General features: G+C 26.8%; 2 protein-coding genes across 3 annotated transcripts in view; one reads left to right on the forward strand and one right to left on the reverse strand.

The window, feature by feature from the left end:
• Window positions 1-25,241, reverse strand: part of LOC100201937 (ATP-binding cassette sub-family A member 2) — a 142,604-nt gene that overhangs the window by 17,993 nt on the left and 99,370 nt on the right. For both annotated transcript variants that reach the window (XM_065792796.1, XM_065792797.1), the window contains 6 exons: window positions 10,356-10,461; window positions 10,150-10,258; window positions 6,863-6,920; window positions 4,311-4,488; window positions 1,277-1,392; window positions 1,043-1,187 (listed from right to left, as the gene is read on the reverse strand). In XM_065792796.1, the coding sequence (XP_065648868.1) occupies window positions 1,043-1,187; window positions 1,277-1,392; window positions 4,311-4,488; window positions 6,863-6,920; window positions 10,150-10,258; window positions 10,356-10,461 (712 nt within the window). The remainder of the gene's footprint in view (window positions 1-1,042; window positions 1,188-1,276; window positions 1,393-4,310; window positions 4,489-6,862; window positions 6,921-10,149; window positions 10,259-10,355; window positions 10,462-25,241) is intronic.
• On the forward strand, window positions 23,515-25,014 carry LOC136077830 (uncharacterized). The gene is made up of 5 exons (XM_065791983.1): window positions 23,515-23,637; window positions 23,854-24,027; window positions 24,391-24,525; window positions 24,774-24,905; window positions 25,001-25,014. The coding sequence occupies exons 2-5, from the start codon at window positions 23,868-23,870 to the stop codon at window positions 25,012-25,014; spliced, it is 441 nt and encodes a 146-aa protein (XP_065648055.1). The 5' UTR covers window positions 23,515-23,637; window positions 23,854-23,867.

Genomic DNA, 25,241 nt, shown 5'->3' on the forward strand with positions numbered 1-25,241 from the left:
TACGTAAATAATATAAATAATAATATAAATAATATATATATATATATATATATATATATATATATATATATATACATATATATATATATATATATATATATATATATATATATATATATATATATATATATATATATATATATATATATATATATATATATATTTATATATACATATATATATATATATATATATATATATATATATAGATATATATATATATATATATATATATATATATATATATATATATATATATATATATATATATATATATATATATTCATACATATTTTGTTCAATTCTTAAGTGATGAAAAATTAATAAAACCATTAGAAGTTTTATCAAATTTATATATATAAATATATAAATAATTCAAAAATCTCAATTTTAAGACACACGCTGTTTTTAAAATGGTACCATTAAAATGAAAGCAATCTAAAAATTGCCCTCTTACTTCTTTAACAAATCCTTAGGATTGCCAAAAAAAAAAAGTAAAAAAATTTAATTCTAATTTTAAAGTTTTTTTTTTTTTTTTTAGATTATTCGCCTACTCAAGGCCCGAGGGGGCCACTACAGTCGAGGAGGCTACTCATTTTTTTTTTTTTTATTTTTTTTTTTTATTTGTTATTCGTGGTACAACCCTCTCTCAACTCTTTAACTCCGAAACACGAACCTTTCCGAGCAAGGCCGCTGCGCGGAGAAACTAAGTTGAGCGCGGTACTTCCAGGGACGTGGTGGGAGTCGAACTCTGAACCTCTCGCTTATGAAGCGAGCGCTCTTACCACTACACCACTACCGCATTATGTTAATTTATGATAATTTTTTATTTTCATACACAAGTATATATAGTCGTATATATTTATATATGATCTTGATTTAAAAACATATTACAAAGTTCATTTTTGAAAAATAACTTTACTCAAATATAAAGGTCAAACACTAAACTAACTTTCTACATTTCAGTAAAATTTAGACATTATTTTGAAGAATTGCACAATTTACATTAAAAAAAAATCTAATTTAGAACAAAAAAAATTACCTCAGTATCAATAATATCAAATACAAACGTTGCAATAGTTCCAATCACACCAATAAATAAGTTTGCAATTATCATCACAATGTATGCATTGCTTGGTACATTAAACACAAATGACATTGGATACATCATTGGTATAATAGACCACCTAAATTTTTTTACAATTATGGTTACTATAGTCACTCCATTGAAATTATTTAAAAGTTGTTATTGCTTTTTTTTACAAAAGCTACTCACCCATACAAAATAAACAGAAGCAATGTAGCTGGAAAGTTCTGTGATGAAATATAAGCTTTTTGATCGAAAATAAAAAAAATAACCAGGGCACAAATAACAGGCAACAAGAAACTTATCTAAATACAATAATAAATATAATCAAGATTTAACATCAAAATGAAATAATAATTTTTTCAAAAAAATGTGTTTAACATGAAATATATCAAATTTAAATTTAACATTAAAAAACAGTTATTTAAATAGTTTAAATTAAATTTATATTATTTTTAGAAATCGCTATTAAATATATGAAACAGAAAAAATAAAATTTTGTATTTGAAAGTTTTTTAGTTTTAGATTTTTGTTAGATTTAAAAATAAGCAAAAATTAGTTAAACAATTATTTGAATTTAAAGTTAATTTTTATTATAAATTTTATTATATATATTATTTTTATTATTTATTTTATTATCTTATTATTTTATTATAACCTTTTTTTTATTTTATTACAATTTATTATAATTTTATTATAACTTTTATAATAATTTTTATTATATTTAAAATAAATTAAAAGTTAATAAAAAAATTGAAACTAAATTCTAATAAACAAGTTAATATTATTAAAAGTGAGATTTTTTGTAACTTTAGCAAAGTAAGGACTTGTAAGAATTTTTTTTTGTTATTTTATTTAAAGAGTAGCTCATTTAGATCCATACTACTCCCAAGTCAAACTGCTCCCTAGTCTCAAGCAGAACATATAAAGTAAAACTAGCATGAAATTATAAGAAAATATTATTACAATAATACAATTTGAGTTGATTTTGAGGAAATTGGGAAAGAGGTTGATATTATGTTTAAAAAGTTATAACCAATTAGTAAAAAAAAAATATTTTAAAACAAAGTTGGTTTTTCATTTTATTTTTTTTTAAATTAAAAAATTACTTAAAAAAACAACAACAGTTTATATATTAAAAAAAAAGGTACAAGACTGTTAGAATGTCCTTAGTCTAAACAGTTTTTAAGAAATAACAGCCTTGTCTTATTGTTTTGCAACTAACAGGACAAAAATTTATAAAGCAATTTATCATAGCTATAGCAACCATAATTGACACATTTGTTTGCTTGAAGTTTAATTTTAATTCCAAGGTATAAAACCAGTTGCATTGTGGAGTTACTTACCAAAATGAATTCTTGCATATTTAGAATATTAGGCTCCTGACACTTGATCTGTTAACCAAAACATATTGTACCATCTTTTGTGTTTTTTTCTTGTAAAAGTTCTTTAACTTTATTCTTGAGTTTTAATAATGGTTAAGAATACCAAATGTGTGAAATTTTCAAGATGTACAAAGAATGCTGTTATCTTTGCATGGTAATATGTGACTGCAAATTGTCTTTATTTATAACATGTTTTACTGAAATTAATTCCCTTTGAATTAATAAAACTCATTTTAAAGAGAATCAAATCAATATGGAACTATCCATTCTTCAAAAGATAATTGTGTACTCCTTTTTGGCCCATTTTCTGTCTAAGTTGTTCATATTGAATCTAATTTGTAAATAATATAAAAAAATAAATTCTACATTTTTTTCTTATAACAAATTCTTAAAATGATATAGTTAAATGAAGTTATATAAAATATAGTGAACTGCTAAATTTTTAATGGTTTATATTTAAAAAGTTTAGTTCAAAAGTTTAAAAAAAATAAATTAAGTAAAAAATAAACCTTAATAGTTTTTTTATATTTATATATTTGATTATTTTTATTTAATTTTAATTTTTTTTTTATCATAACTTTATAAATATCTTTGAGTTTTATTGAATTTTTAATGTTTATTTTTATTAAAATTTTTTTCAATTCTTTACTTTTTTTTTTTTTTGATTCTTAACTTTTTTGTACTATTTGAAGTATTTAAAAAACAAGATTGTTAATGAAGCTGCAAAGTTTCTGCTACAGGCAACAACTTATTATATTGGGAGTTTATCAAAAAAAAAAAAAAAAAAAGCTAAATAGTAAACGAAAAGAGTAAGACTTTTACAGTGATTTAAACAAAGTGATTTAAAAAACAGACTTAAAAAAATGTAAATTGTGTCAAAAGAACATGAGAGAGAATTTCAATACACCAATGCTTGTGAATAAAAATTAGATGAATAAATATTTTTTGAGCATGAAGGAACAGTTTCATTATAAGGATGCAACTTAGTTGCACGATGAATCACAGAAAATTGAGTTTTGGTTGATGGTACAAGTGATGATAGCATTGCTACAATACATCAAAAATGAAGTGAACTTGGTTCCCAATTTCCTAAGATATTTAGAACTACCATTTATTATCACTAGTTTGTTTTTGAACTCATCAGTTAAATTAACTTTGTAATAATTTCAAAGAGTTTAGAGAAGCAACTCTATTTACTTAGCAATAGTATTGTCAAAAAAGATATAAGTAGCCTAGTACCTATTCTTTCTTCTTTTTTTTTAAAGTTACTTCCACATCTAACACTCAATAGTTGATAATAATCAATTTTTAACAACAATAATTTCCCAAAAAATGCTGTTACACATTCTGCAATTAAAAATACTTTGTAAATCAAAAAAAAATCAACTAGGAATTTAAAAGCAAATATGAAAAATAATAGTTTACAAAAATTTCTTCTTCTATTTCAGTAAGTATTGTACATTTATCTTTAATATGTGCCACTAGGTTTGTTCTATTATTAAAAAAAGAATTTGCAACATTTACTTTTCCACATCTAAATGCATCCTAATTTTCCACATCTAAATGCATCTTAAGTATATTAAACAACCATTTTATAATTTGCATCCTAAACAACTTACTAATAAGTTAATAATACTGCTATTTACTTGAATATTACCAGAAATTGAAGACAAATTTTATAGCATACATATATAGCCTAATATAGAATCTTAGAGTTATACCTTTAGTCTTAAATAAATAGTCTTATAAACTGCAGCTAACTAATAGAAAAAATATTGTGTGTGTAACTAATGAAAAAGGTAAAATACAAATATATTACAAAAATCTGGCTAACATACCATGTCCCATGTAAAATTAGCCAACCAATATATAACAGGATTCAATCCATTTATAATCTGAAGATGTTTAAACTTGCTTGTACGATCTTCCACTAAGTAAACAAGAAAACTTGCTGGAACAAATGATGTTGCTACAATTACAAATAACGGTACAAGCAAAGTTATAATTGATTTTGATCTAAAAAAAAATCAAATATTTTAAAAAGTAAAAACTTTAAAAATAAAAAAAAACATAATTGTATAAAATGTATATACACACATTATATACAATTTTTTTATATACTATATATAACTTTAGAAACATATATATATACATTTTTACTGTTTGTGGTAAAAAATTGCTCCTAATGACTCTTTCAATTTAAAATTAGGGACAGTTTATGTCAATAAAACTTAATACTTTTATTTTTTTGTGTGCATTTTGACTGACATTTGACTGACATTGACTGACATTGACTGAGAGTTTGGTTAGGGCAGGCAGTTTATCAATTGAAAAATTATTTTTAAGTTTTTAAACTTTTTCTGCTCTTCTATATTAATTTAAAAAAACAAACGAAAACGAAAAAAATAGTAAATTGTAAATTTTAAATAGATATAAATATAAACAAACATAATGTCATTAAAAGATGTGTACTTTTATATTTTTTAACAAAAAATGGTTTCCAACGTTATCACTAAGTTACCATTGTTGCCATTTAAGACACACTAGCGAGATCTTAAGAATTGAAGATGCTGCATTTTTTTATTAAGTTTAGTTTACTGATCACAGTGTTGTGTGTGTATAAACTATACCTTTGTATTTGACTGACATTGACTGACATTGACTGAGAGTTTGGTTAGGGCAGGCAGTTTATCAATTGAAAAATTATTTTTAAGTTTTTAAACTTTTTCTGCTCTTCTATATTAATTTAAAAAAACAAACGAAAACGAAAAAAATAGTAAATTGTAAATTTTAAATAGATATAAATATAAACAAACATAATGTCATTAAAATATGTGTACTTTTATATTTTTTAACAAAAAATGGTTTCCAACGTTATCACTAAGTTACCATTGTTGCCATTTAAGACACACTAGCGAGATCTTGAGAATTGAAGATGCTGCATTTTTTTATTAAGTTTAGTTTACTGATCACAGTGTTGTGTGTGTATAAACTATACCTTTGTATACTGTATTATAGTAGAAGTTAATAATAGAAACAAAAAAATAATTATTTTTGATAGATAGCTTGGCCTTCCAGTTGAGTCTATTATTAAAAAGATCATTAGGTTTCATTAATAGAATTTGCTGCTTCTAACCATTCTCAAAAAATTAAAACTTGTTTGATAAGCAATTTGTTCATATCATAATTTTATTATTCATATTTGATTTTTGTGTTGTTAATAGTTTTGATTCTTTAACAACAGGGGTTATATTTAGCTTTCCAACAATTATTTTAAATACTTTAAAATTATTTTAAATACTTTAAAATTATTTTAAATACTTTAAAATTATTTTAAATACTTTAAAATTATTTTAAATACTTTAAAATTATTTTAAATACTTTAAAATTATTGCAAAAATAATATAGGAAGTTTTTATCTGTTTTCATTTTCAAAACTTTTTTTAAAATTACCTTCTTATTTTGAAAGTACATAATTATGTTAAAAAATGATGATAAAATATGTTAATAATTATGTAAATAAAATATCTTAATTATGTTGATAAATATTAATAAAATATCTTTATAACAAAAGCTGTAATGACTTAAAAGTCAAATGTTTAGTAAAAGCTAATATGAAATAATATTATTCAACAATAACTGCTTCAACAGCAACTGCAGAAACAATCTCTTCCAATGCATGTACCAATCTCTCCTAGATTTACTGTTACAAACAAGTTTACATTTTTTGCATTCATGTTTTTATATTAAAAACAAACTAATTTATGTTATGTTAAGTAATTATAGAGATTTATATTTCAGTTTAGGCTAATTATAAAAAGCCTTGTTTACCAAGTAAGCAAACAGCATATTTTGTTCAAAACAATTCTTCATTGCTTTGATTTTTAACTCGTGATTTTATTTACCAGAAATAGTTCATATTTCAAAAAAGATTCTTGAGTGAAGGTTTTAAAGTTATACAAAAATTTTAAGTTCACTTAAATTTCCTCTTTACTTGGAAGAGTTTTATGCCTAATTAAAAAAAAAAATTATAACGCAGCTGAAAATTTAACAATATATAAAAAAAAAGTTTTTTTAAAAATTTTATACCAAATTATTCTGAAAAAGATTCTTTACAACATGATCAAAAAATATTTTTAAAAAGTTTATTTTATTTAATAATTAATTATGAGCAAAAGATTAAACATTGTAATTTAATGATACCCTTTATTTTCTTTTGCTCTGTTTTACTTTTTATTTTGTTAATCTTGTTAAATATTTTGTTGTAAATTTAAATGTTTTATTACAGAAATGTTACCAATTATTTATAGTGCTATAAATAAGAAATGTAAAACACAAACTCTAACACTTTACTCAAGAAATAAGTAAAACAAAAACCAAAAAAACTTACAAAGTTTCTTGATATGAAAAGATTTTTAAATTTATGGGATGATTATATGTAATGATTCCTAGAAAATAAATCATAGGCTTATATACATATACTAAATACATTTATTAAATATTATACAGTTACAAACTGATTAAAATAAATTTATGATAAATTTTGTTAACAGTTATTCCTCCTACACAATATAATAAGTACATAATATAATACACACCAAATAAGAAACAGTACACAGAGATATCAGGTTAGAAAAAATTTTATCAGAACTCATTACACATTATGAACTAAAACAGTATCCTCTTATAATAATTTATCATACTTAATAGTTAGTAAGTTCATTTAGTAGTTAGTAAGTTCATTTAATTAATTGATTATTTTGATTGCTATTGGAGATGTAGTGGAGATTTAAAACCAATTTCCTTGTGTGATTAAATGATATTGAGAAATAATTAAAACACTAGCCTCATCATAGGACAATGTCAAGCATTGGCACAATAGTCTAAATATTTTATAATTTTGATAAAATAATGCTTACATGTATTAAATTAAAAAACAAGTCAAATGACAAAATTTTTTATTTAATTTAAAGTTATTATTATTATTATTAATTAGGCATAATAAATAAGCTTATCAACCTTTTGTTTGTTTGTATGTACTTGTGCTGGTCTAATCATTTGTATGTACATTTGATGTTCCCAATAAGCATTTAAATGTTGTGACAAATGTTGAACATACTGCTTCAGATGGTAGACTTTTACGCCTTTTTCAAAGAATTTCACAAACTTGTGACACATTCCAAAAAACTTTTTTCATACATCTGTCTCACAAAAAAGTTTTCAATTTATAAGCGTGACCACAGGTGTTGATGGAGTAACACTGAATAGTATTTAATGAGGACAAGAAAGGGTTAAAATTACATTCATAATGATTGTAAGTTTCTACCATGTCATTACATAAGAAACAATAGCTCATGTTTAAATTTAGTCTAAGTAGCCTTTGGTTATAAGTGAGTCCAGTATGGTCAAGAACAGCTTTACAAGACTTACATACAACATTTTCAATTATTTGTTGATCTTTTTAAGCTTTATGATAGTAGACAGAGCTGCAATAATGAAAGTGAGGAACAAGGAAATAAACAAAGTACAAAATGTTGAGGTATTTATATTTACAAATGATCTTTTGATCATAGCAACAATTTTATTTGTTGTGTTAATCTATTTACATGAGAAGAAAAAATTAAATTACAGTTGACAAAGGCGCTAAGGTCTTTTACAACCAGAGAGTTTTCTAGATTAATTGAGATATTAGGATTCCTATCAACGAATGTATAAATGAACTTTGCGTTTTTTGGTTCTAAGTGCATAACTTTACATTTTTTGACATTGTCCAGTTTGTTGTCCATATATTTCTGCCAATTGTAAAGTAAAGTAATTTGTATAGCTTAGTATCATCTGCGAATACAGATACAAAAGCTGAAACCAAATCAGGAAAATCATTGATATAAATCATAAACATATTTGGGCCAAGAACTGAACCCTGGGGGATGCTGCTAGTTACTTTTACCCATTCTGAGTATGTACCACTAACATTGATGCTCTGCTATTTCTTAAATAATATTCTATACAATTGTAGAGTTTGTCATCTATTCCATAAGCTTTTAATTTTAGAAGTTTAATTTTAGGAGATACAGAACTGTGTTAAAAGCTTTTGATATATCGTGATATATATTACCTATGTTAACTTTATAGGCTAATGTCCAAGCATCAATAACTGATATTAGGCTTGTTAGGCATGAATGAACTTTGATACTCCTGCTAAACAAGAAATAATTTTTAAAACTTAAAACAAAGATTTTATTATTTTTTTAAATATTTTGACAACAATACAGGTGAGACTAATTGGTCTATAGTTTTTAATCAGTGACTTATCTCCATTTTTAATTATAGGGATAATGTAAGCATCATTCCAGACTTGTAATAAGACTTCATCTTTAAATGGCTTCGTAAAGATTATAGAGAGAGGAACTGAGATTGTATGACTTAATTCTTTAAGAACTCTGGAAAGAATTTTATCCAGGCCTGCAGATTCATAAGTTTTAAGATTACTCAAATGATTGGAGGATGATAGTGAAAGATAAATCAATATTAGAAGAGATTTTAGGTACACTTTTATTTAAAGAAAATATTGGAGTGGATTTGGTATCTTGATAGCAAAAACCTTTCAAGTGATTGTTATTGCCAGTTTCGTTGTTGTTGTTGTAAACATCTTAAAAAGAGCCCTTTTTAAATTTTTGTTTAAAAATGTTTATAAGAATAAATTTGAAAAAATTGATTTTTATTTAAAACCTTAACACTTTTCAAACTTTTTATGAAATTACACTTCTTTTGAGAGCCAACTTGATATACTTTTGAAGATAAATATTTTTGGAAATATATGACACCTAACACCATATGTTTTAATGTGGGAGCTTTTTATTAAATTGAAAAAAATAAATGTGGTTTTCTTAATCAGTATTAAAATGTTCATTTGTTCCTACTACACGCCAAAAAGTTATTATTTTTGCCCTAACCCTAATGTACATTGTATCAAAATCAACAACTCACTGGAACAATTTGAAAAGCAATAAAATAAGCTCATTTTTATTTCTTTTAATAAATACAACTAGTAGTTCAAAATCGTAAAATTATAAATTTATAAGTTAAAGAAAAAAATCTGATTTATCAGAAAGTTTTTTTATTCAACTTTCGTTTCATAGTAAGTTTGATTAAAGATGCTTTGCTATATTAGTAATAGGATGAAAACATTAAAAAAATTCAAAATTTAATTCAAAAATTATTTTTTAGACTTTTGAAAATGAGATTAAGAAACGCTCTCATTGGAGCAAAAAACAAAACTTTGATAAACTTTTGGTGAAGTTTCAAAAATCAGAAAGCTCTAAAAAAAACCTAAAATAGTTTTTGCTACTATGTATGTCAAAGTTCATGTTTCAGAGACATGTTTGATTAACAAAATTGTAGTGAAATTATTACGCTTCATAATAGTACGCTTCATAATAGTACGCTTCATAATAGTACGCTTCATAGTACTACGCTTCATAAGCCCATGTAATTTGATAAGATGAGTGTGTGTAAACAACTTTTAAATTAATTTTTTTATACTTTCATCTTTGATTTTTTGAAAAATGTCAAAAAAATTGCAGAAATTTTAAATAACCAACATGAAATATTAGTGTCATAAACATGCATTAAAATATTTTATGATTATTTTATAATTTAATAAATAAAAAATATTACCATATTGTGAAGGATCATCAGGTGCAGGAATATTGGCTCGCAGAATAGCATTATTAATGGAATTTAAATATACTGGAAGAGCATGATAGCCCTTCAAATTGTACCACACCTGAAAAAAATCACACATGACTGAAAACAATAATGACTGACTATATAAATATATTTTTAGTTGTAATATAATAAACAAAAAATTCATAACTATTTACCTTAATTATGTTTTGAGGAATATGGAAAATATTCTCACAAGTAATATTCAATAGTGAATTACATGGATAATCAGGTTTTATTTCTTCAAAAGATAACCCTCCAAATCTGAATTGAATAAATTAATGCATAAAAAGCTTTACATATATAGTTCTACATAGTTGTTGGCTTTAAGAGTATAAAAGGTGAAAAATGATTCTTTTAACAACACATTGTCACTTTTAATTACTATTGACTTTCGTGTAAAACCATTAAATTAATTGAAAAAAATTTCCTGGAATTTAATGTTTTTTAAATTACAGGAAAAACACAAACTTAATTGTTTGAACTTTTTATTGCAAATTGTGTTTAATATTTTTGAACACATTGTCTTTATAACTTTTTTATACTGATTCTATTTTTCAATTCTTTTTTTTTTTAAAGTGTAAAATACAAATCTACATACATACATTTTTCAAAGTGTAAAATACATATATATATATATATATATATATATATATATATATATATATATATATATATATATATATATATATATATATATATATATATATATACATATATATATATATATATATATATATATATATATATATATATATATATATATATATACATGCATTTTACACTTTGAAAAAAAAGAAAAGAATTGAAAAAAAAACCAGCATAAAAAAGTTATACATATCCCAAGGAGCAAAATGAGCTCTCACAGAGCTCTTGGAGCTCTACAATAAACTTCGCTTGGAGATTGAAAAGTAAATTTTATTATGTGCATATATGTGTATATTATGTATTATATTGATTCAATTTCACTTTTTACATGAAAATTATGTACCCTATGCTATAGTTTTTCTTTTTAAGGAATGTATAATATTTTTCAAGTACATAATATTACTTTCAGTTTATTTATTTAAATGAGTAGTCAAGTAGAGCTTTCTGCAGAACTTTTCATTTACAGATTTCAATTTTTTTTTTGTTAAATACATGAAATGTTGCTTTGAGGCACATGCGCATAATTTTATAATTAGTTCTATGCATTACATTTTATAATTTCATGCGGAGAAAACATATATTTAAGTGCTATTTTATTTTTTATAATTAAATTATTTGAAATTTTAACAAAATATATTGCACAAGTAATATATATTGCTCATTTATGGAGGAGTTTAGGGTTTGAATTTTATATTTGGTAATATTTTGCGTATTTAGTATTTGAATTACAGTATACTGTATATAACTGTTTATATACAGTATACTGACAAAAAAACACTGATAATCAGTGTCAGCCAGTCTGATCAAAACAATATTTTTTTTATACTGTTTATATAATTTTTGTTACTTGGAATTATATATTGATATATATATATATATATATATATATATATATATATATATACATATATATATATATATATATATATATATATATATATATATATATATATATATATATATATATATATATATATATATATATATATATATATATATATATATATATATATATATAGTGGAATTATAGTTTGTTATGTTAAACTACTTTTAGTAGTTTAACGTAACTAGAATTATATATTATGTAATGTTAAAACTTTGACTACAAATATATAATTATACATCAATTAATATAGCAATTTTTTAATAACGATACATTATTTTTGAAGCAAATATGAACAAGAGAATTAATTTTCATAAGCTATCGCGCTCACAAGCCTACAAGAAAATAAAATATTGCAGAGAGCAAGCTACAGTAGAGTATAACTCCGATACAGACTCAAGTAATGGTAATGCAGATTTTGAGAGTTTAGATAATGAAGTACCTCTCCATCAACTAGTTGATTCACCTTTACCAATATTGCCACCTATGCAGACACTACCTCTCCAAACACTACTTCCTCAAATACCTCCACCTATTAAAGATGATTCATCAGATGTAGCTGCCTTGTTTTCAAGTGATGAAGAAGTAAATATTAGACAAAAGTTAGCAGCGCTTGTGGTTGAGTTGGCTCTAACTGAAAGAGCAACCAATAAACTACTAAAGTTATTAAGAAAGGCATCCATGTTTCACTGATAAATTCCCAAAAACTCTTAAAGCATTAATAAAAACTCTTACAAAAAAAGTAGTGATACATGAAATTCCTTCAGCTCATTACGACCATTTTGGAATTAGATCAGGAATAATAGAATTACTTCAAGAAACAAATTATATTTTGGATGGTGGCAGTATCCTTGAAATATTAATAAACATTGGCGGTGTTAACATAAGTAAAAGCAGCACAAGCCAATTCATGTCAATATTAGAGAAAGTAAGCGATTTGAATTCTGTATCTGTGTTTAAAATTGGTATATTCTATGGATTTAAAAAACCTGATTCATTAAATTTATACCTGAGTGATTTTGTTAATGTATGCCTTGAACTGTGCAATGATGGTATAGCTTTTGAAAATAAACAATTTAATGTTTGTATTAGTGGATTTGTTTGTGACCTCCCAGCTAAAAATTTTATCCTTAATACAATTGGACATACAGGGGAATATTCCTGTACAAAATGTGAAGTGGTTGGAGAAAGAATAAACAACAATCAGGCTTTCTTGGAGATTGATGCAGCAATTAAAACAAATGCATCTTTCAAAACTAGACGGCAACCAGAGCATCACCATGGTGAAACAACTCTTGAGCAAATACCTTTTTTAGATATAATAACTATGTTAGTTATTTACCCTATGCATCAAATATGCATAGGTACAGTAAAGAAAATACTAACACAGTTATTTGGTAAAGCGCCAAGTGTAAATATAAGATCTAGAGTCTCTAATAAGATAATGACCATAAAAAATGAGATCCCATTTGAGTTTCAGCATCGCCCTCGAGAACTAACATGCTTGGCATTATTCAAACCGCAGAATTTTGTCTTTTCCTTCTTTATATTGGTCCTCTTGTTATGAAACAAATACTTGATGGTTCACAAAGAAATAAAGCTCTGTATCACCATTTCTTAACTTTACATGTTGCTATAAGTATTCTTACAAGGCAAGCAACACCACTTGAGGTTGCTTATTGTAAAATTTTACTTATAAATTTTGTTACTGATTTTGCTATGTTATATGGAAACTATCTTGTGAGTGCTAATATCCACTCTCTAATACATATAGCTAATGACGTAAGGAAATTTGGCCCAATTGAAAAATATTCTGCATTTGCATTTGAAAATGCAAATAGATACATTAGAAATATGCTGCAGACATCACCTAACCCATTACAACAGGTTGTAAAGCGTGAACATGAAAGAAAAGTTAATGTACCTGTAAAAAAGTTCATTCAATTTGAAAATATTGAATTTTTAAAACAACATTATAGAGGTCCACTTATAGATGCAACCAATGGACCACAATATACATCAGTAAAATTTGAAACTTTCACCTTAAAATGTAGTATTCCTAACAACTGCTTTATGACTAGCAAAAATGAGGTTTTTGTATCGGAGAATATTGCTCGATCAACAGGAAGCAATTAACGTATTCTGATTGCAAGAAAATTTACTAGACTTCTTGATTTATATAAAGTTCCATGTAGATCCTCAAACCTAAATATTTATATAGCCATAAACTTGGGCCTATTGCAGATTGTCTGACTGCAAAATGTGAAAGGCAAATGTGTAAAACTTAAAAATGATGACAATTCATTTGCAATTTTTCCATTAATAGATTGCTCATATTAAACAACTTAAATTCACCAAAATTTGTGGCATGTTATGTATATATATATATACAGTGGTGGCACAAAGTCATGACCACAGTTAAAAAACAAGAGAATTTTATTCATTTTTGGCACAATATAAATTAAAACAGCACCACATTCAAATAAAAATGACTCTGCATTGTCAGTAATAAGCGCCACTAATAAAACATAAGAAATTCTGACTAAAAGACTAGTATTTTGTATGCCCTCCATGTGCATCGAGCACGGCCTGTACACGTCTTGGCATCGACTGTACTAGCTTTTGGATGGTGTCAGCAGGGATTGCTAGCCATGCAGCTTGCAAATGTTGCCACAAATCATCCAGATTGCTGGGTTTGGTTTTCTGTACCTTTCTGAAGAGCTCCTCCCACAAAATTTCAATGGGGTTCAGGTCAGGACTTTGTGGAGGCCATTCAATATCATTGGTACGAGCATGTTTGAGATATTCCATTACTTTCTTAGCTTTGTGGCAAGGAGCATTGTCCTGTTGAAAGAAAAATGTTTTGTTTTTACCAAATAGTTTGTTTGCTGATGGTTTCATTTGTGCTTTTAATAATTCCAAATATTTATCCTGGTTTACCATGCCCGTACAACGATATAAATGACCTACACCTGATCCTGACATGCAACCCCATACCATAAGAGAGCCTCCTCTATGCTTTACTGTGGGAGCTACACACAGAGGACTAAATCGTTCACCAACTCTTCTTCTCACATAAGCTCTTTTAGTTGCACAGAAAACAGTAAAGGTACTTTCATCACTCCATCATACTTTATTCCATTGTGCGACAGTCCAGGTTTTGTGCATCTTTGCAAATGCTCTTCTTTTCGCGATGTTATCAGGTCGCAATAAAGGCTTCTTTGCAGCAATTCTCCCATTCAAACCAGCTTGCTGCAGGCATTTTCTAACTGTCCTTGCTGCCAGATGAACTTCATGGTTTTTCCCCATGTAGTTTGCAAGATCTGAAGCTGTGGCGAAACGATTGGACAAACTCGCCCGAACCAAAAGCCGATCCTGCTTTGCGGTAATTTTACGAGGTCGTCCAACACGCCAGTCTGCCACTGTACTGGTGTCTTTCTCTTTTCTGGCTGTTTTAGTAACAATTGACAGTCCAATTTTCATTTGCTCAGCAATATTTCTGTAAGAAATGCCTTGTTTAATCATAACAATGATCTTCAGTCGTTGCTCAGTTGATAGCTTCTGATACATGGCACACACAATGTTCTGCAAAATTACAATACAAAAATAATAAAATGTTTGCTTAATGAAAGAAAACATGATTTCAATCATTATTTAACAACAACAAATGTTTAGAAACACAATAAAACTTGAAAAGTTCCAAAAAATTGTTAATTATAACTAATTAAGATTAATTAATCCTAACTAGTACTGCTATTTATAATTAAATCTAATTAATTTATTCTCAATATTAGCTCCACGTTTCGGTACAATATGTAGTCAAGTGATAATACATTAATTTCAAGTAAATATCTACTAAAACAATGCCAAAAAAATCTTAAACTTGCCAAACTGATATCAACAATTTCTGATCAAATCAACACAGAACAGTAATTAACAAAAATTATAGCAATTATAATAACAAAAATAATGATATTTGGTTGCTAAAAACGCGCCACATCGGTAACTAGATATTTAGTAAGGTTTCCAAATAAAAATCGCTCCAAAAATTAGTTATTATTGCCTAAGTACACTATTAGAGAGATCAAAATATGCAGTTGGTCATGACTTTGTATATATATATATATATATATATATATATATATATATATATATATATATATATATATATATATATATATATATATATATATATATATATATATATATATATATATATATATATACAACTCTTGGAATTAGGGTCGGCATTCGGCAATGCCGACCTAACTGCGGACCTGAAAGTGTTTAAGGTCGGCAAAAAATTGTCGACCTCGTTTCTATGTTTTATGGTAAGACCTTTGTATCAGATAGTTTTTGCCGACCTGATGCCGACCTCTAAAAGATTGAGGTTGGCAAATTATTGCCGACCTCATTTTTCCTGATTCCGAGGGTTGTATATACATATATAGTTTTTGCCCCAGGGTACCACCTCAAATTTGCTTCAAATTTTGACCACCCACAGCTTTTATGAAAAAAACACAATCCTGAAAATTTCAGCTTGATTGACCAAACCGTTCAAAAGTTTTAATTGAATCAATATTGACCAAAATCAGCAAAATTTGACTATCTGGAGCTTACAGTAGATTTTTTTTGATTTTTAACAGATCATAACTTTTTAAATAAAGTAGATGATCACCTGAAATTATTTACAATAATATAAGTTTTTTACCCAGTTTATCTATTTTTACAGGTGTTTTTGACTGATTTTTAACAATTTTTTAGTTCTTGTACCTCAAAGTTACTAAATAACACAATATTAGAAAAAATTTTGGAAACTTTAATGTGCTACAGTTCATTACCAACAGACAAGCTGTGCCAATATTTTGTTACTTTTGTGTACTTAGAGTAACCACTAGCGGAAAAAATTAAAATGATGTGTTAAAAGTTATTTTAGCACTTGCAGCAGCCTACAAAGTGAATATAATTTATCGTATTTTTAAAAAAAATCACTTTTTTAAAAAAATACGATAAATTATATTCACTTTGTAGGCATAAAAAATAGCGTAGACAGCTAAAATAAATTATGAAACTTTTTACTGGCAAGTTTCTATATATAGACAATCACCAAAAAACCTATATTCTATCTTATGACATGATTGTAGCCCTATGACCTAGGCGTATATTTTTAATTTTTCCTGAATAAATATAACCAGTTTTCCCTAAAATAACATTATCAGTGTCTTAACTTAATTTATTTGGTATGATTTTATAATATGTATTTGTTTAATTTTATGGATATAATATAATTATAATGATATAATTTTCACATGGTTATAATTTGTGTGTAAAATACTTCAATTGCTACAAGTGTTTGTAGCAAAATTTAAACTTGCACAGTATTTTCTGGATTTTATTATTTTAGTTTTTAATATTGCTAGAGCCAAAAACTAAAAAGTTTTGTGTATGCAAAAATAGTTATATGTAGAAATAGTTTATTGGTTGCATTTTAGACAGTTTTAATCACATTTGTACGTGAGATTTCATTTTTACTGATTTTATTACTGGAAACATAAATATTTTTAGATTAGTAAGAAATGTCAGAAAAATTGTCAGAAATATGTTGTTTGGGAAGAGTTTTAAATGAAGATTGTGATAGAAAGATTAAGACTAAAAGATACTGATATTGAAGTTCTAATTCAAAGGTTACGATACACTTTTGAACCAAATGAGGAGATATGTTTTCACCACGAAAAAGCCTATATTTCAAGCACTTTAAAAATACTGTTGTGATCCAATTAAAGTCCACAAGAAAAAAATTATCGAATGATTGCATAAAGTCAACATATCAATAGCAAATCAACTTAAGATCAAACCAGGTCAAAAAGTTTGTACTAACTGTATGAATGAATTCAAACTTGAAAAATTACAGAAGTTAGTCAAGATGAGGCTGCTGAAGAAAATTTTAAGTTGTTCAGACCTTAGTAAGACAGTTCTTAATAAGAGTGTGTCTTTATTGGAAATATCTCCATTCAAAAATGTAAGTAGGTGTGACAATTTAGGATATGGAAAGCAAAAAGAAAAAAAATTGCAACAAGTATGATGAACCTAGTAGCGTCAGCATTGGATAATAAATAACCCAAAAGATATAAAATCGTTAAAAGAGCAAAAATGTATAAACTGTAATGATTTAGACCAAAAAATGTATAAACTGTAATGATTTAGACAAACTGTTAGATACAATAAAAAATAAAATGAAAATAAGTCTAAAGGAATAAAAAGTTCAACTACTAACGCTAACTCCTTATAGTTGGTCAATTGAAAAAACTTGCAAAACATTTTCAGTTTCAGAACTTCTCTTTAAGAAAGCTTGAAAGTTAAAAAATGAAAAATAAATACTTGCTAAATCTGAGGTTAAAATAGAAAATCTAAAATAGAGCAGCCATTTGAAGATATTATTAAACAAAAAGTTACTGAAATTTACGAATCTAAAGAGTTTATGAGACAATGTCCAGGAAAAAAAGACTTTGTTTCTGTGTGTATAAATAATGTAAAAGTTCATAAACAAAAACGTTTAATATTAATTCAATTAAAGGAACTTTATCTTGAGTTTAAAAAGTTATACCCTACACACAAAGTTGGATTAAACAAGTTCTGTGAACTGAGGCTGAAGTGGGGCATCACAAGTGACAGTAGTGGAAAAATATTAAATTATTTATTATTTAAATTTTAACTGCAAAAAAACATTTTTCAACACAAATTGTATCAAGGGTGCTCGTTGGTGACCTTTTTCAAAAAGAAAATGAACCATTTTAGTTATTTTCAAAACAAAGTTCATATATTCTTCATATGGCCAAATGGGGATAACAAAACACCCTTATATATATATATATATATATATATATATATATATATATATATATATATATATATATATATATATATATATATATATATATATATATATATATATATATATATATATATATATATATATATATATATATATATATATAGAGGGGAAAGGGGCTAAATAGTACCCCCTAAGAAAAAAAAAAAAAAAAAAATATATATATATATATATATATATATATATTAGGGTGTCCCAAAAATAAAATAAAAATCACCTCTCAAGTTTTTCCCATTCTCTAAGGTCTAAATGGGCTAAAAATACCACACAAAAATTTTTTGTTCCAGTAAAAGTGATATCTGTAAAATTTCATTTTTCAAAAAAAAATGCAGTTTTTTAGAAAAAAATTATGTATTCAAGAAATTCTCTTGAAAATATGTATTTCCAGTTAAAAAAATTAAATATTTTTTGAGTTGTTTCTTTGTCAGGTCCTTCTTCAGCTTCTTTCTGTTGTCTCTGGCAACCAGCATGAGGTTCTGTTTCATGTTGTCTGACCTGTAGCGTCCAACAAAGTCCTGGATTAGTCAGATATTCCTTTCAGCACGGTCATTGACACATTTGACTTCAAAAACCTTTTAAATATATCAAATGTCTGACTGGCATCTCCGCTGATCCACTTCTCCACCTCTCCAACAGGGATCTCAGATACTTTGAACAAGATCCAGCTCTGGGAACCTACCAGCTAAGTAAGCTCTGTTGATCTGCTAATAACTGGTAGCTTCGGTTTCCCCATATGAAACTGGTCAGAGACATCACACTTGATCAACTTCTCCAAAATTTTCTTTTTCACCTCGTCATCAACACCATCCCCAGCTAGGGACAGAATAACTAACTGTTCTGTTAAATACCAAGCATGTCACTGCATGCTGGAAAGAAGGGCCTGTCCAAGTTTTGGGTAGTGGTCCCTTATGTCAAACAATGACTTGAAGGCAGCCAAGTCCTTTGAAGTCAACTTGTCCACCATACAGGATTTTAAGAACCAGGGCCCATAACATACAGAAACAAAGAATGTCGCTGTCTTTACCATCTTCTTCTCTTCCTCATTCATCACCTGGGCTACCTTCTCAGTCATTCTCAGGGTCAGCAGGTAGAGAGCATCTGTCATGAACCTTTAGAATAAATCATTATTATTAAATATGTAAGAAAAACTTGAAAACGTACTTTCCCCTAAACACAAAAACTATTGATAATATACTATAACTGTACCTGGCTTCATGGCAGGCTCCAGGTTGATACAAAATGAAATCCTGGCACATCTCCTCCCAAATAGAAGACAACTAGCTCACAAAGTTTCTTGTAGTCTGCCCTGTTAAATGTCTTTATGGTAAGTGCCCTCTTGCCAAACTTCAAGGCCTCCCTTGCAATGTTGTACAAGGATGATCTGACCTGTAGGTCATTCCAATCAAACCTAATGATCTCCTCCATCTTGCCCACCTCCTCCTTGATGCATGGCCAGGTTTTCTGCAGCCTTATGTAGAGTGCTCTCCTTGGCTTTTTTGTTTTCTCACCAGTAAGAGCCTCCATAAAATGAGAGATGTGTAACTCCAACGAGTGTTGCCTGCATAGAAACCAGAGAAAAGGAATGTTGAGGATGTTTGTGAATATGGTAATGGCAAAACAACAAATACTCCAGTTTTGGAAGCAGTGGTGTCACAGCATATTGCAAAGATCTGATCAACAATATCATAATATTCTAGGAGATTTAAGATCACATCTGTCTGGTCAATTCCCTTGGAGCTTTCAGCTTGAACTACTACCAGGAGCATGTCATTTGTGTTGTCAATATCAGGAGATGTAACACTAATTGCAATCCTTTCAACAGTAACAGTAATGTTCAGGTTCTCCTCCATCTCTTTGATCTGTTTGCCATCAAAGTGCAGGACAAGCCTCTTTCCCTTCAAGGTTTCCATTATATCTTGTCTTATCTGGTCTTCTAGTAATTAAAATAACTTTATCACCTATATAATTTAATCTTTACTTATCCTAGTTTTACTTGATCCTCATTATTTTCAATAATTTTATATTCTACTATTTATTCTTACCTCTTTCGATAAACAGAGCTTTTGGAGACAGGCACACCCTCAAGGTTCACGCCTGCTTTATTGCAGATTGCTGCAATGATTGCAGTTTGAGGTCAAATCCCGACCCTGTACCAAACAGATACTTCAGAAGTACAATCCACCAGATCTTCAGAACTGAAACTTATCATTAACTACATAAGAAACAGCTATGATATTTCTAATCTAATTGAACTCAGTTTGATTAAGTTTACTCAAAATTAGTACAACCAACTTTACATTTTATTATGATCTTTTATTTACCTTGTGTTTTATCGATGTTTTTTATAAATTTTGTCGATGAATTACTCCAAAACTCTGTAGAATCAGAGTTTTGGAGTAATTCATCGACAGAATCTTCATCTGTGGAAATTACAGCTTCTGACTCAGATTCAGACAAACCAGCATCAGATTCAAAGGAAGCCACAAGTTCACTTAGAACTAGTTCCCTTATTTTTTGTCCTTTTTTCACTTTTGTAATCTTCATATTCTTCATTCTCTGCCACCGATCCTGTCTGTTTTTAACAGATTTTTCAAACTCTTTGTCTACCTCTGTGGTAATATACATTTTTCTATCTTCTTTTTGATCTAAAAAAAACTGGATATATTTAAGCATATTTCCAATGCTGGGGAGCTGGTTCATAGGCAGCTGGTTGATAGGATACTTGAGAAGAAACAGTAACCTTCTGGGATTAGTCTGTATCCTCTTTCTCCTGTATTCTTCTCTTTCTTACGATGGCGGTCCATTTTAGAAATTACTATTAAATATTAAATTATATGACATACTTTAATTTATCTATTTATTCAATCAGTCATTAAACAATTATATTATTCATTGAATCTTTTTTTAATTTTAAGCTATGTGTAAAATACATTATGTAGCATGACAACAAGAGTAAACATGTATGTAGTACATATCTCAATAATGTATGATATGATCAAATCGCGCATAATTAAATTTATCTTTTTAATTGACCATAGACAATTTAAATTGGCATTTTATCACACTAATAATAATATTGTTAAACTAGGGGATCATCAATAAGTTTATTAAAAACAAAATATAACATCAGAAAAATTTCATTACAAATTTATCAAACATTGACATAATGGACATTTATTTTCAAAAAATCGTATTTTTTTAATTTTACAGAAATAACTTTTTGACAACGGGTTTTTTTTTCCCGTTTATTTTTAGCCTCAGGGGACATCGGAAAATGGGAAAAACTTGAGAGGTATCCTGAAAAAAAAAGTGTTTTTCTGAGACACCCTAATATATATATATATATATATATATATATATATATATATATATATATATATATATATATATATATATATATATATATATATATATATATATATATATATATATATATATATATATATATATATATATACATATATATATATGTATATATATATATATATATATATATATATATATACATGTATATATATGTATATATATACAGCATATTAATTAAATATAATTCATCAACACTTGACTCTGAGTCACGAAACAGGTTCTTAAACACAAAAATTTATATTTTTGTTTATCCTATAACAGTTTTCAATTATTAAACTTAATATATAGATCTCGCTTTACGCTGAGGCCTATAAATTATCATTTGATACATATGATACATTATATGATATATTATAATATAGCATATCATAAAATGTATAATATATAAATTATATATTTATGATACATTGTATTTTAAAAATACATACATATATATATATATATATAGACCTTGTCATAAAGAAAATCGTCCAGCACGATGTTTCGCGTCCATAAAACTCAAATATTTTTAAAACTATACTATAATATACTATAATATTCAAAATTTATGTTATTTAAAAGATTTATTTCCCAAGATGTCAAACATGTATGTTGCATTCCAATTCAAAACACAATATCCGCATGCAATGCATGTGCAATGGCCTGGTTAGTAGGATCTGCAGATTGTTATTGGCCATGCAACCTAACAGAGGAAGAAGAAGAGGAGATGATTGAGTCTTGTGTTGAACTGGAATTTATTTTTACTGGAATATTTAATTTATTTTTACTGGAATATTTAATTTATTTTTACAGGAATATTTGAGTGAAAGCTTTACCAGGGCAGTATTTTGAGAAAAAATAGTAAGTATAAAAAATACTATTTAACTGCTTTTGATTATGCCCTGATCAAAATTACGAAATTTGCCAAAAAACAAATGAAAAATTATCTAATGCATTGCATATGAAAATCTACACAGCTTTTAGACAAATTCATTTTAAAGCTTGTTTTCTAATAACTGTAAAAGTGTTGTACAACAGTTGCACAACAACTTTGTTTTATAATGGAAACATTTTCTAGCATAAGTTACACAACTTAATGTCCGTTGCACAACAAGATTTATGTTGCAAAACAATGGTTGTAAAGATAGAATTAAATCTATTTCTCCAATAATTGTTGTACAACAAAATTGCCCAACTGTTGTAAAATATTTCTACAACTATTGGAAACAAAAAACAAGTAATTATTGGTTTGAAATTATTTCTGAAAAAGTTTATATGTACCCAATAACTATATATTAAAATTGATAAAAAATATAAACTTAATAATAAATAGAATCAAAAACTGTAATTTTTTAATTTGTAAAATGATTATAATATTTTATATTTAAGTCTATTTATTTATAACAGGATATAATTTTTGCTTGCAGTTTCACTTGCAGAAGCTAAGAGTAAGGTGTTGCTTGATAAGAAAAATGTATTTGTTGGTAATGTTACAACTGCAGACGATAAAGCTCAGCCAAAAAGAAAGGTTGGTTTATCAGCAAGGCCTGGGATTCGCTGCATCCTGATGCTGCATCCTGGGATAAGGAGAAGGAAAATGTTGAAAACAATTTTAGATTGTCTGCAGCACCACCTTTTCCAGCATACAAGCGGAAAAAAACAGTACAAAATTGGGGTAGGTTGAGATAAAATTTAATACAGCTAATAAAATATATATTACAACAACAAAAAAAATGTTGTTTTTAATTATTAAGATGAGAAATAATAGCATATAAAATTTTTTGCGCAGTTTTGCAACTAACATTTAATAATAATAATTTTAAAAACCTGAATTTTGTTTTTATGCTTTACAATAGTTGCAATGAAATGTATAAATAAATTTGATTTACAGGTAATCAAAAGTCAATGGACACCCACACTGCAAGAGAAAATTATAAAAAAATATTGTTTACTCCTGAAATCAATTTTTCTGATACTCCAGAAAACTCAACTGACAAACAGCTTACTTCCCAAATTGCAAGTGAGTACAACAATGAATCTCCAGAAATTGTTTCTCAGCAAATAGGTAAAGCAGATAAATAATATTTATTAAAGTAGTAAAACGTTTTTAGATAAAGGTATACTTTTCATTTTTTAAATTATAAATAGTTACAATGAACATTCAATTTTGAATAATAAGATGAATAATAATTATTGCTCAGTTTTTTTTATATATTAGGTTTAATAATTAAAAACTGTTTTAAAATAGACAAAAATAAAAATATAAATTTTTGTGTTTAAGAACCTGTTTCGTGACTCAGAATCAAGTGTTGATGAATTATATGTAATTAAAAATTTTGGTAGATAAAAACTAAAAAAATTATCTTTTATTTTTTTTAATGCAAGTTACAAACTCCATTAAATCTTGTGATTGTAATTTTTTTTTCAGAATTTAGTACTTCTAGATCCCCTATGTTTGGAGATATGTCTCCTTCAGCCAGGACTAGAAGACAAAGTTCAACAGACAGAGGTATTGGACTTACTTCAACACCAATGAGGAAAAGGAGCAGTTCCAGTAAAAAAGGTAGGTAATGATAAAAGACTGGATTTTGTTATTATGAAATTAAATTAAAACGTTTTTATATTTATGTATAGTTTGTGCAGAATAAATATATATTTTTTAAATAATTAAAGTAAAACTATGGCTAATGATAATTAATTATGCATATATTACAAGATTAAAGATAATTGATAAGAGATAATTAATGGTTTCTTTTTGTGATATTTTAAATCTTGCATTTATTATTCGAAATAGTATAATTTTATTTTTAGTATGCAGTTCTTCTAGATCCCCTGTGTTTGGGGAAAGGTCTCCTGTCATTTGTAGAGAACTAAGTCCTACTGCAAAGGGTATAGGACTTACTTTGCCACCAAAGGAGGCTAGGAACAGTCCTTGTGTAAAAGGTACGAAATTATAAGTGAAGGACTGAGTTTTAGTGTAAGAAATATATATATATATTTATATTTATATACATTTTGAATTTGAATCTGGGTAATAGGAGTTCCAATATAAAAAAAACATTAAGGTTAAAAGCTCAACAGTCTTACATTTTTTCATTACTTTTTTTTGCTTAGTTGAAGCTGATGCTGAATTTAATGTGTGGTGCAATTTCAAAATTGGGTAGTTCGAATAGGCACAGAAAGAAAGCCAGCGATATGTCTCAAACAGGTAAATAGTGTATATAAGATCTATGGTCTGTGTGATCTGACATTGTTTACTTTTTACATAACAAGTATACT

This window comes from Hydra vulgaris, chromosome 03 (assembly GCF_038396675.1).
Source record: "Hydra vulgaris chromosome 03, alternate assembly HydraT2T_AEP".
Lineage (NCBI taxonomy): Eukaryota > Metazoa > Cnidaria > Hydrozoa > Anthoathecata > Hydridae > Hydra > Hydra vulgaris.

Coding starts and splice junctions, on each gene's coding strand:
- LOC136077830 (XM_065791983.1), top strand. CDS start 23,868: ATGGACACCCACACTGCAAGAGAAAATTATAAAAAAATATTGTTTACT. Junction 24,028..24,390: donor AATTGTTTCTCAGCAAATAG/GTAAAGCAGATA, acceptor TTTTTTTTTCAG/AATTTAGTACTTCTAGATCC. Junction 24,526..24,773: donor GAGCAGTTCCAGTAAAAAAG/GTAGGTAATGAT, acceptor TTTTATTTTTAG/TATGCAGTTCTTCTAGATCC.